General features: G+C 36.2%; 1 protein-coding gene across 4 annotated transcripts in view; it reads left to right on the top strand.

Moving 5' to 3' along the window:
- The window catches only part of LOC137927414 (la-related protein 1-like), a 90,001-nt gene that overhangs the window by 36,674 nt on the left and 39,690 nt on the right, over positions 1-13,637 (top strand). For 3 of the 4 annotated variants that reach the window (XM_068771220.1, XM_068771218.1, XM_068771215.1), the window contains exon 1: positions 2,907-3,114. The exons of the other annotated variant lie outside the window; for it this stretch is intronic. In XM_068771220.1, the coding sequence (XP_068627321.1) occupies positions 3,112-3,114 (3 nt within the window). In that variant the 5' untranslated portion in view covers positions 2,907-3,111. Of the gene's footprint in view, positions 1-2,906; positions 3,115-13,637 lie in introns of those variants that run through there. 4 annotated transcript variants of the gene reach the window in all.

Raw genomic sequence — 13,637 nt, 5'->3', positions numbered from 1 at the left:
ATAATATTATAGATCAGGGTTGTGCAAAACGCGGTCCAGATGCCGCTTGCGGCCCTCAAAACATGAACATGCGGCCCGCCAGATATTTTTAAAATGGAATTAATTTTCTAGATTTTCTTCTATCAATAATTATAATACAATGTAGTACATATTAAACCAAAATATTTTTTTGCGAAGACATACTCTTAAGTTTTTATAAATCTTGAGTCGAAAAAAAATTACGTTTTTGACGAGAAAAACAAAGCTAATGTTGTCTCTGCTCGGAAGTGCGTATATTTGCGAAAAATTAAAAATAATTTCTATTCATGAAATTTATAAAAATAATCACCGAACAAAACTGAGTCATGTGCGAATAGAAAGCTTGATAATTTTGTTGATTTTTTAATTTTATATTATATATGAAATCTAAAAATTTCCTTATATTCTATATTTTAATGTTTATTATAAATATTGTTTTGTAAATTATCAATAAGTGTTACATTATCTGCAGCCCATCAAAAAAAAAAATTGTCCGTTGACTGAAAAAGGTTGCTCACCCCTTGTTACAGATCAGCATTGACTAGTTCAACGTATTGTTTATACATTATACAATTGTTTATACTTTATACAAATAAGCACGCCAACTGCTGTATATAACTTTAAATTAGTTTCAGTACAACACGAAATTTTACTTCACAAGATTTTATACTTACGTTACAGTGATATTATATGAAAAAATGAAGTAAATCTTTAACGAAGCTTTCAAATATTCAATCTCCAAAAGCTCTTTCTCTGTTTCAAAAATGGACAGCTATAATATTTCACTATGTATGCAAGTGTATATATGAATCTGTTTTTATATAAGAAAAGGACCAAACAAAGTGCACCGCCCGCCAGCCCGCTGATAAATGCGTATGTGGCAAACAATGCGAATTACACAACTGCCTCCGTTAAACTCGCTAAACACGTGTTTCACCCCTCCACGGGGCATCTTAAAGAGTTATATTACACCGATTAGTGCCAAACACAGACTCTTTGTTGCACGACTCATGTGCATCCACTGCATGTGCGGAAGTGGCTAAATATTGGTCCTTTTCTTACTTAGGATAGACTTCCGCAAGGTAACGCCCGATTCCATTAAATATTTAAGATCAGCCTATTTTTTATATATTTAATGAAATTTGCAGGTAAATTGTATAGCAATATTTTACACGTAACCTTTAGGGTATGCCCTGGTAAAGCCGGAGTTATTGTTTTAGACTATTATCATATTGTTATGGCGCCATGACAATGTGATATACAATCTATAATATTGGTAAGCAGAACTATATAAGACGAGGACTAGCTTAAATGCTGCTTATTGTTTGTTTAAACAGTGATGTGTATGTCCTGATACTACCACTTGAATCTGTCAACGAATCTTTAAAAGCTATTTTAACTGTCAACGAATAATTTGTAATTGTACCTTATATATACATAATAAAAAATAGTCTTTTTTTCGGGCCTCGTTGGCGAAAGCTTGCAGTAACTCGATGAGCCACAGAGGGCTTTGTTCGAGGTTTCTTTACAAGATGGAATCAAAGATTAGGAGATACGTATATATGCGACAATAAGCGACATATCCCAGCGGGTTGGTAAATTAAAATGGTAGTGGTAAGTACATATAACGCGCAGAACAGAGCCCATAGGCACTTTAGGTTCTGTGTACACCAAGTGGACACCACGAAACGCGGCAGCTTTGTTTGATATTTTTCTCATAACGATCTTTCGAGAACTTATAAAAAATTGAATGAAATTAATAGAGTCGTTTTTAAGTTATGGCGTGGCCAAGGGTTATAGGGATTAATTTTTATATTTATAAAGGATATCTTATATATTATCGTTGTTGTAATAACGGATCGACGAGCGTAGCATAGAACATACACTCACAGACTTGCATGCTTGCTTGGTTTCGGTTGAAGTTGATGCTGATAACTCGGAGGATTTTACAGATTCATCGGAACTGAGTTCATGGAATGGGAGGGTCTGTGAACTTAAAAATGAAACAGAAGCTGGACAAACGCATTCCAGTTGTACGATGCCATTCGCACGTAGTGAATCGCTCTACCCGAGTAGATCTGTGTAGTGTTGATGTTGTGTGTATGCGAGTTGGGAAGGCAGCGTGGACCGCAGGCGAGCTAAAAAGGGATCCGGATCCAACCTCGGTTCGCCCACGCTGTTCGCAGTTTGGGAGCGGGAGGCCGCCCTATCACAGGGTGGACAGGCGACTTTCTATGTCTGGCAGTGGCTAACGTGATGTTTAAAACGATTTCATATAAATAATTTTAAATAGGCGTTTGTGTACATAAATGTACAAATTTAAAATGATTTTTTTAATTATTTTTGTCATTACCCTGCCGTTATCATCGCCAAGAATAGGTTTATTTATATTTCCCTTATGCAATATCACATACATTACAATCGAAACTGTTTTCTACGTTTATATTTAATACTATTACGTATGGGATAACGTAGTTGAGTAATGTGTTTACTAGATATGAGGAAATACCGGAAGACGGTAATTGTAGCCGTCAGAAATAAACTCGGTGTTGGCTAAATGTTTTTTAAATAGACCAAAAGCTAATGATCGTCATGATCTTCATGATGTCAGCCGATAGACGCTCGCCGTGAGCCCCGGCCTCTCCTCTTTCAAGGATTGCCACTATGACCAGTCTTGCGCTGCTCGCATTCAGTTAGTTTTTCGCAACATGTGTTTTCGGTACTCCTAATGGCAATAAAACTAAATTTAACAATAGTAAAATGATGTTAAAATATTTACAATTATTTATATCGATAAAAATAATAAGAATTGAAACTTTGAAAGGCATCATTACGTCTACAACGGAAAGGTGCCCCAACACTAGCACAGTAACGTGTCGACCGGCGTCGGCGGCGGACGCGTTCGCGAGTCGGTGTTCAAGTTTTTTGTTTAAAATAAAATCTTCCACCATTTCCATCTTGAATCTTGTAGTGCCTCTCGGTTATTTCCATTTAATTGAAGTTTCATTTGTGCGCCACAAAACGTTTGTGTACCTATACCTGTGTTGAATGTTAATTTTGTTCCGGTGACACCGATTGGAATGCGCCATTTTCATGGTTTGATATTTCTTACGTATGGTTATTTTTTTAATGCACACAGATGTAGTTGTATGTGTGCGTGATTTTCCTTGTTGCTTAGGTGTTTTCATGGTTAATAAAAATTTTATTAGAACGGTTCGGATTTTGATCTTTTGATGCTCTTCGCACTATAATTATACTGAGTGATATATTTCATAGTGACCAGGACACATTATCGTCAGGATCTCTTGAAATATTCATACATAATTTATAATTTTCGCAATAACATAGTTGTTATTGCAAAAACGGTACGGTTTTTGACCTTGTGTGTATTATACACAGCTGCAAGTTTTATTCCAAAATACTTTTGGATATAGGCTATACGAATAGGTCCTACCGCGGTCCTTGAGTGCTAGTGCGTATTTTCTTATTAAACGATGTCGTTGCTAAAATTATTAGCAAAGCTGTAATGGTTATGACGTGACTATTTCTAATTTGGAGAATTTTAATCTGATTTCTTTTTATATCCGTCGCTGATGTACAATAAAGAGAAAATAAACAATTGAACAGGCTGTGCTAGACGACCTACAGTGTTCAAAAAGGTCAAAGGATAGTAAATAAAAATAAAGTAGAAAATTAAATAGTAAAGATAATAATAATATGAGCCGTAAGTTGTCCACTGGTGGACATAGACGTCCCCCATATATTTACAGTAAGGCCGTTTGGGAGCGGCCTGCTTCCAGCGTATTCCAGCGACCTTAACAAGGTCATCCGGTGGACCTTTGGATATTATACGTATTTACTTAAATTAAAAAAATGTTTTGTTCAAAAGCTTTGCGAATAAATAAGTTATAAATATATAAATTAACAAACATATATATAAAAGATTAAGTAATTTTCTTTGTTGTAGTTTGTATGTAAAACTTACCATTGAGAGCCTCATGTTTCTGGTTACTGATTGGTGAAATATCTTCGACCATAAGTCCATATGCCGATAAAAATAAATTATCGAAGCCTCGGTTCCCATCTCAGGGGATCGTGCACCAACCAAAGAGTCACAGTCTTCTAGACAATATCATAATATACATACCGAAGATGTACATAATGAAGCGGTCTTAGTCGAGTCCCTGGGGGAACCCCCGCGTTTAATTTATTGTTCAATCAGCGGCCTGCTATCGCACACTCGATGAAATTATATATATTTTTATTTAAAGACATTACAAATATATCAAAATAAAATATTATGGTTTAATGCCGCGGGAAGTCCACTACTGGAAGACCTCAACACGGTAGCCTGTCCACCTTGCGAGTTGACGTCGTTCGTTGCGTTTGTTAGTCTGTAGTGTCCACATTACAACCTTAAGGCTCTAGCGGCCATTTGTTCAGCGCTATGTGGCCTGCCGACTATAGTTTTCCAATTCGCTATGCTACGTCTTCTACTTACGTTCGTACGTAAATTAACTTATTGTTTATGATTCGACCTAGATGAGCAATCCCGAACATCGCTCTCTTCTTGGCTTTTAGACCTACTAAGTGCTTTTGTCGATGAGGCCCAAATTGTGACTACATTTTTGATAATATAATTATCTCAGTAACAATTAAAAATATTCTCTTGCGATAAATATAACACTGATATGGTGGCATTATTGTATTTTTACACAATTTAGTAGGAGCATTATATTTTTCTGAGATAATTGGCTCTAGTGTTTGACCCAGAACGTTATGAATACATTATTGGAATTCTACTAAAAACATTGGATAAACAGACTATTTTCATATGATTACGCGAGCAATCTGCTCCTCAATTTGTCCGTTTAATCTAAATAACGCTTGATGTTTATTTCTGTCCACCTAGCCTCGGGATAATAGATTCGTTATGTGAATGTTTCTTTTAAATTTCTGTTCTATTTTTTTTTTGCTTCGGTTTCGGTAAACAGGACAATTGATTACATTAATATATATACTGTCATATTTATTCTATCAGTCGATACGCCCACTACAAGCAATATGCCTCCTCTCCAAAAATTTCCAAGTTGACCGGTCTTATACGACCCCTATCCAGCGACTTTCTGAGACCTAAACTATGTTGTCGGACCACTCAGTGGGAAGCTTACCACCGTCCACCAGTTTGTGGTCGCCACTTGAGAACTTTTAGATCCAACTGCAATCGGTACCATGAGCGACGTGCCAAGCACACAGCCACTGTAAAGTGTGCTTGCGTTTTTAAAGTTTTTTTTTTTATGTAGATTAGTCGTAATAGATAGCTCTAGTTGAAGTAATCATATAAAAGTAGTCTCCACTAGGTGTATCTACGACAAAGTCAAGGTAGTAGCAAGTCGTCGGATACGGGCAACGCAAGATTGGTGGTCATTGCGTTCTTTGAGGAAGGCCTATGCCGTGCAGTGCGTGCGTGCCTAGGCCGTCTGTCAACTGACGTGATGAATCACATGTGCTCCTTTATATTTACCAACATATGACTGTGAAACATGATTTTTAATAAAAGTCAACGTGATTGGAGCAATTACCTATATAAAATCACTCGGTATTATGTTACAATAATTTAACTTTCTATGGGAATACGACAGGTCAATAATTTTTACAGTATAAAGTCCGTATGCAGATATTTAACAAAAAATAATATGTAGTGATCTAAATTTTTCTTACTATATTATGTCTACGTTGTTCAGAAAGAGTTGTACATTTACCGCTCCAAAGCTTATACCGGTTCTATTGAGAGTCTATGATGGAGGCCAATGAAGACATCTCACGACTGAAATATATTCAAATAGCACTTAGCTGATAAACTTTGACAACTTTGTATTAAATGTAGACAGGTACTTCTATTTGAGGAGACGCGACGTCGCAACGCCGAATCGAAATAGAACTGGCCGCAGGTCGGCGCGTATCTGAATCTCTCTCTTCGCATACCCTTTGTTTAATGTCGTATTGTATCCTTACTATTAACCGCGCAATTATTTAATCTATTCTTAGTGTTTATAATGTATATATTCTTTATTAGTTTCCTTCGTATTAGTGTTGGCCAGGGATCGGTAACTTGCCAATCTTTATTCATCCAAATCAATTTCATTCCCTCTAAAATAATCACGGTCTGATAAAACGTACTTTTTTCAACGCTTTTTCTAATCCTCTGAACAGTCGGAATAATCTTTTTCCGATATAGCCTTCAAGATCTTCGATTCAGTTTTATCTATTCAATCGTGTCGGATCGGCATCCCCGCATTGGCCTTTTATGTTTTCTGAACAGCCAGAAGGTTTCGAATCAGGCTAAAGCGGTGATTAATAGATTAGTTTGTTTAAAAAAAAAGGTTTATATTTGCAAGTACTTCTTATCGTTGGAAGCAAAAATATATTCCTTCGCAAATATGATCTTTTCTGGTTGTATAGTCTTCAATCTAGCAGGTATCTGGAATTTTATTTTTTTATTCATAGGTGTCGTCTACTTCCCCTTTGAGTCTTGACACTGTGAGGCCAATATGTGGAAGTTTAGCACTGGGCCAGCCACATAGCTTGAATAATTAAGGTCTTCGAAAAACACTAGGTGTTGACAGTTTCCAATCAGAGCTATGTATATATGTATCTATGGGGGTGGCCTATGTCTAGCAGCGAACCTGTTACAGCTGTAATGATGATAAGGTTTTAACCCTTTTCTTGATAATGTATCTGTAGAGATACATCAGAATTAAAAAAAAAATGGTGGCATCAATTTTGAACTCAAAGTAATCTTTTGTATGTGAATGTTTAGGAAATTTCTTAATTTTCCAAAGCTTGTTCAGTTTTTTCTGTTGGCATCTTTGGGTTTTAAAAGTCAAGTGGTATGAATATTAATGTAATATTAAAAAGAAATCTGCCATGTTAAGGGTTAAAGCTACTTCGTATAGATGGACCATTCGTAGAGCGATTGAATACGAATAAAAGTATAGTAATATTTACTTACATATATGTAATTATATATAGCCATTATCATATACGTATCATGTCATTATATCATGATGTACTGTGTACGATTTATGATATATTTGTTCACGATTTAACATTATTTAGTAATATTTTATTGAACGAACCGACAGGTGATTTTTATTGAAATTTGCATATTCTCTTATTTACTTTTATATGTTTTAAAAGCAGTGCTGCGCATTCGGTGTACCATAGATCGGATACAAGTGTGTCGCAGTAAAAAATAATTAATTGAAATTTTAAAATTTTTCATAGTGTCACGTCACGTTCACTCGTCTGTCGATTTTAGCTTTCGGTGTGCCGCGAAATATTAGAAAAGATTTTAATGTGTCGTAGATGAGAAAAGGTTGAGGACCACTGTTTTAAATAATGAGCCTGTTGCAGAAATAGCCTTAGGGGTGTTTTTACTATGGTTATTACACAGATTCGGAGAACCTTCTTTTATCCCACTAACAGCGTAACAACGTCTTGGTCCACCTCGAGAATGAATTGTTTGACTATTGTATTGGTGGTATTGTGAAAGCGATCACAAAAAATCCCATCTGGAGATTATTGTAAGGTAGGAGTAATTTGGGGCTCTTTTCAGCTCGCATTTGGAAACCTCGTTGATTTATGTTGAAGGATACCATAACAGTTGATCTGAATTTTATTTTATATTCTATTAAAATGATTCCTATTACATTTTTCTCGATGCGTAAAACAGTGATCACTGTGAATGTTAATAATAGTATGAATAATTGATGTGCCAAATCAGTTGCCGTTACTATTGGAAGGAATTGTATGTTTGTATCAGTAAATACGAAAGTTTTTGTTGACTTTCGTATTCACTGCTAACCTCGAATGCATCTAGCGTCGTCGTGATGTAACTGCGACGCAGCTAAAGGTCGAATTTTTCGAAAACCTCGTCTGGCATTTCGGAGAGCAGACGTTCCGACGCAATGCATTTGCCAAACCTGTAGCCATTTTTTACTGTCTCGGAATAATTTCATCAGGTATATATTTCTTATTTATTATTTTGATAATGACATCAGATGACGGTAAAACTATTGCTGTATCTGTAGAAGTCAACTTTCCTCTATGACTACACTCTATTTCTTAAAAGACGCTATGCAGAACCAGGCATAATAACAATACACGGGATTGATATATCTAAAAATGGCCACGCATAGAGTGGATCCTATTTGATTGTACAAAGTAGTAGCACACAATACATCATCTAATCAATTTTCCGATTAGCGCGTCATTCTTTGTCAACAATTTGAGTTGTTAAAATTTTTTTCTTTCTAAATATACCAGCTGTTTATTGGGTCTGTACCTCTCGCCTGACCGGCAGCGACCTCGATATTGTAAAACTATCGATATTTACGTTGTCTCCTAGCCGCTAGGGTTGTCAGAACGTTTGAAAGTATAGCCCAGTATAATGAAATACTCTCAGAAGTATATTATACTAAGTAAAAAGGCGAACTTGATCCCGAAGGCATTATCTACCAGCTGACCTGTAGTTATTTTTGTGGCCCCCGCTATTGGGGGCCTCTCGTACCCCTAACTTTTTAGGATTAGGGACTTTATTGTTCAATCATTTTTTTTCCGTCTTTTCTTTATTTATCACTCTTTCACGCGTCACAATATCTTTCATTCTTTACTTTTGTCCTTCACAATATCTTTCGTGCGCAGATATCACTACAGGCCGCGGCAATCGGCGACTAGATGATCTAGTTAATGTCATTGGAATACGTTGTATGCTGGCAGTTTCCAACCGGTTTTTATTAAGAATCTATTGAGGAAGCCTCATTCCATCTGTGGACATCTTTCAGCTAAAATTATGTAAACGAAACGTATATTCAAATGTCCGATTTTTAAACCATCAAATTTTAAGACGAATGAACAGTTATAATGAGATTCACTTATCTAGTTCACGGACCCTTCCGCTCCGTGAACTCAGTACCGATGAAGCTGTAAAAGCCTTAGGGCTAGCAGCATTTACATCTTCGGAAACAATACAATAGATTTACTTAAAGGATTTACATGCGATGGTCACGGTTCGATTTTCAAAATTACATATCCAAGATGAAAACTATATACCACGATAATTATGCGTGATATAGCTTCGCAGCTTCAGATTTAGCTATTTTTAAGTGCCGTTTTAAACTTTCTGCACCTAAAATTTTTGTGACTTAATCTTAAAATCATCATCATAAGTAAGTTGACCGACACCTACTAAAGGCCTCACAAAAGATTGCCAGGATGACCAGTGTCATGCTGCCCGTATCCAGAGACTTATCACCTTGACTATGCCGTCAGTTCATCTAGTTCGAGGCCAATTCACGCAGCTTCTATAGATTTCTAGTCGCCGTTCCTCCAGGCCCCAACTTCCATCAGCACGAGCCATGTGCTCCCGTCTATTGCTGTAAAATAATCATAATATAATTTAATATATACGCGCTCGCAAAGTTCAATATACAGTAATACCCCGCTTTACGCGACCCCGTTATACGCGGTTTCACTATAACGCGAATTGCAAATTTCGCGCTCAAATGCCTCGAATTACGCGAAAGAGTGCGTATAAATATAATGAGTTATCAACTTCTCTATGGTGTCTTGACCATCTGTCAAACAATTAAAAACAGTGTTGGGTGTTATGAACGTATTTTACAAGAACGTAAACAAAACGTTACCCAAAAGACAATAGATGTATTTTTCCGTAAAAAAACAAAGAGTATGTATTGCATAGAGTGTTCCTAGAATTAAAGTGATTGATTAAAATGATTTGTATTTTTTTGTAATAATTTTTGACTATGTTTAATCATAAACTTCGTTATACGCGAATTTCAGTTAACGCGATTTTTTTTGGAACGTATTCCTCGCGTAAAGCGGGGTATTACTGTATTTTAAAAACAAAATACAAATAAAAATGATTGCTGCGGTGTACATTTGTACAATGGTTTCAAGATACTCATAGTAATTCAGATTAACCAAGGTCAGAGATTTTATCCTTGCACTCGAAATGTGATAATGAAAATGAATGCATTATTTTTATACAAGTACAAGAACAGTATCAACCCTGGCAACGGACCTCTGTCCCGCTAGCGACACGCCTTTCATTCGCACACCTGCCTATAGCCCGAATTAAATACATTACGAAACAGATATATAATATGTTATGTATTAGAGAAGGACGGTAATAGTTTTAAACGTTTCTGTTTTGAGTTAAACTTCGTCTAAAATAAGCGGTTCACCTGGATGTCAACGGTCGACGGATAATAACTGTGTGCTGTGATTTTAAAATACAAAATATTGAAATTTAGCAACAATTTTATTACATACAACTGTAAAGCTATGTTTTACTTTGAAATTATTTTATTTGACTTACAATTAATATTAAATTCACTAAGCAAAAGTAGATTGTTTTATTAGAAAATACAACAATGTAGTCATCATTTATATAGAAAATCTATGGGGGATGTCCATACCCAGTGGATTTTCAAATGAAATGATTATGGCGGTGTTGAATTTACCATATCTTAAAAAAATGTAGTTTATTTCCCCTTATTACACAGTTTTAATCTTATTTCGTCACTCTGTTCCTATATATGCAAAACATATATGTTATAGGTTTTAGTACTGTGTTAAACTACAACTGAAAATATTTTGAATCAGTACATAAATAGAAATCTCTTATATAAGTAGACAAACTAACCCCCGCCAGTTTCGCGAAATTAATGTACAATTAATGTCAAATTTCGTAATTTCGACCTTTACTTAGCGAAGGATATGTTCTCGCAAAATTTCAAGTACCTAAGCCACATGGTTACAGAGTTATGGTGATGAGTCACGGTACACACGTTGTTACCTGAGCTAGGAAAAAATATCGCTAATTTATGATAATGTATTACCGGATCGCCCACTGGTCGCCTTAACGAGTCGATCTCGCAAACAGGACGGGCGGCGGGCAAACGCGAAGCGAAAACGGACCGGCGCGGCTGACCCATTGCCGGCTACTTGACTGGTCTAATTAATTTGCATAAACATGTTACGACACGTCGCTGTACGTGTACAGCGGTGATGAAATGTTCATGCGGTGCCTGTTGATGGAACCCTAGTCGGTGAGGTCCTGATGAACAGTCAGCAGGTGACGCTTTAAATGAGATTAGCATCACCTGCGGCTCTGTGACGGATTATTTTTGGCAGAACACCGATCAGTGTTTATTGAACAGCATCTAAAAGAATTACGGAGAAGTGATTTCAATAATTTTTTTTATAAATATTTAGAAGTGAAGTAAACGAAGTGAATACACGTAGTAAGGCTTTCTGAAATCTCAAAGCTGAACACGTATCAAGTGGCAGCCGAAGCTAGGATCCGCGGGAGGACTTGATAATAAATTCTGTATCTCCCGTCTCATGTTGTCATTGTAAATCCGAATAACGTAATAATATATATTTAGGATCATTGTGTAGAAAAATTTTGCGAATAATAAATATAAAAGTCGTAAATCTGATCGCAAAGATACATTTCATCCACTATTACACTTCTCTTCAACTTCTTCTTCAATTCTACCGCCCCAGTTGTAATCTGTTCTGCTGCTAATTAGATTTGTTAATTCGCTGAGCTTTGTCAGTTATTTTCCTTCCTCTGAGTTCTACAGATCCTAGCGCATGGACTTCCCCAGGGCTCCAACAGCGACTATTTCATTGTATTTCGGTATTGAGACTAAAAAAAATGTTACCGAAAATAGTACAAATAAGAATGTATTTTATACAATGGTTAAAATGTTTAAGTAAAACTATTATGTGCATGTTTCGCTGTCTATCGGAAAGTTAATCCGAGCCGAGTTGTGACAGTCTCAGAGTTCTCTAGCTTCGCTACCTTAACACTAATCATACCAACACTTATTAAGTACTTATTCCTACCATAATAAGTCAAATGACCCGACTTTGTTTCCTGCTTGAATGTATGAAATAAGTTTCTTAGGAAGGAAATAAAAATTAAATTTAATAAGTGTAAATAGCTTTAATTAATAACAAAAAGTAATACTACTACTACTACTACTACTACTACTCCGCTAGCTCAGTGACCCAAAGTGGGTCTTGGCCTCCGAAGCGAGAGACTTCCACTTTCCTCTATCTTGCGCCATCGTCTGCCATTGGTTGACATTCAATTCGCGCAAGTCTGCCTCAAGGCGATCGATCCAGTGATACCTGGGTCTACCCACTGGTCTTCGACCCCTCGGTTTTTCCAGGTCCAAAAAGTCATGATAAAAAAATTTTCAAAATCAATAAGATCCCGAATGGGTCATTTTGATCCATTACGGTATATTTAGTGTTAAACTAAGTTTCGGGCCAGGCGCCTTCTGCGCCATGCCACCTCGTACCCGCGGAATCTTCAAATGCCATTTAGGAGGCAGTAATATTTCGGTCCAAAAAAATCTAAATATTCAACATTACACTTTTGCTTTGTATCAACAGATGTGATTAGATTAAAAAGATATTGCGTAACGATTACGCCTTTCCGGGTCGTCTATAAAGCTGTAGATGGTGGCGCCGAAACTTGTTGCGACGAGGTCACAGCGCGGTCGCCTACCAGCAAGCCGAGATGCGGAGTATGTGTACACGGTCTCTAACAATATCACATATTGAGTAAATATATGCATGATCAATAGACGAACCCTTATACAGAATGTCTGACCTCCACAATTCATATATTAGTGATATTGATATATTCTCGTGCTCTCTTGTATACTCGAAATTATTGAGTACATACAATACAATTTATATAAATATATAAACCATAGTCTTTGATCCCTGTTTAGTAATGTTTTTATTTGTTCATTTCGTTCATTGTTTGACTATAAATCATTGAATGTTTTCAGTGAGATAGTTATAAGGTAGCAATTGTAACTAATTTTATATGTCTATGCTTCTAGTTTGTACTTTCTTACTACTTTTTGTTACTATTTATCTCCAATAAAGTAAATAAATAAGAACGGAATCTTGTCTGTCCAAATGAACTCTTCCGGCATCCTTGTGTTGACTTGCCTAAGTCAGTTTATTTATTTTATATCATAATAATTTATATAGACGTATAAAACGATTAAAATCACACATAGAAGAATGTGTAAGTCTTGTAACATATTAGGTGTACCGGAAAGTAATGTCGTTTTCTGCACGTGTCGATATTTGATTGTCATTAAGTAGCTCATCTCGTACTTGAAAGAAGTTGCATACTAGATGGCAAAAGGTTGTTGATAACGAAGGTGAATATATTGTTGATTAGAAATCCATTAAAAATCCTCTCTGGGTAACCTTGTGTCTTCTTGTGAAACCCATCGTAAGCGACCACATGTGGGATCCGTATACCATTAATGGCAACACACAGGTCATAAACCGTTTTAAAAAAATATTCCGTACTTCAGGTGTTAGAACGCCTAGAAAATATTAGGCGGAAAGGAAAGTAATGTCGTTTATGTCGATGTACAGAAAAGCCTGATTGATTTGTTACCGCTCCGGCATTGATTTGTATACTAGACGGCAAAAGGTTGTTAACGAAGGTGAATATATTGTTGATTAGAAATAAAAACTCGTTAAAAATG

The sequence above is a fragment of the Battus philenor genome, unplaced genomic scaffold (genome assembly GCF_028537555.1).
Source record: "Battus philenor isolate CCGP_79_NKW_IND1 unplaced genomic scaffold, ilBatPhil1.0.hap1 SCAF_30, whole genome shotgun sequence".
Lineage (NCBI taxonomy): Eukaryota > Metazoa > Arthropoda > Insecta > Lepidoptera > Papilionidae > Battus > Battus philenor.
This window is presented reverse-complemented; position numbering and strand designations above follow the sequence as displayed.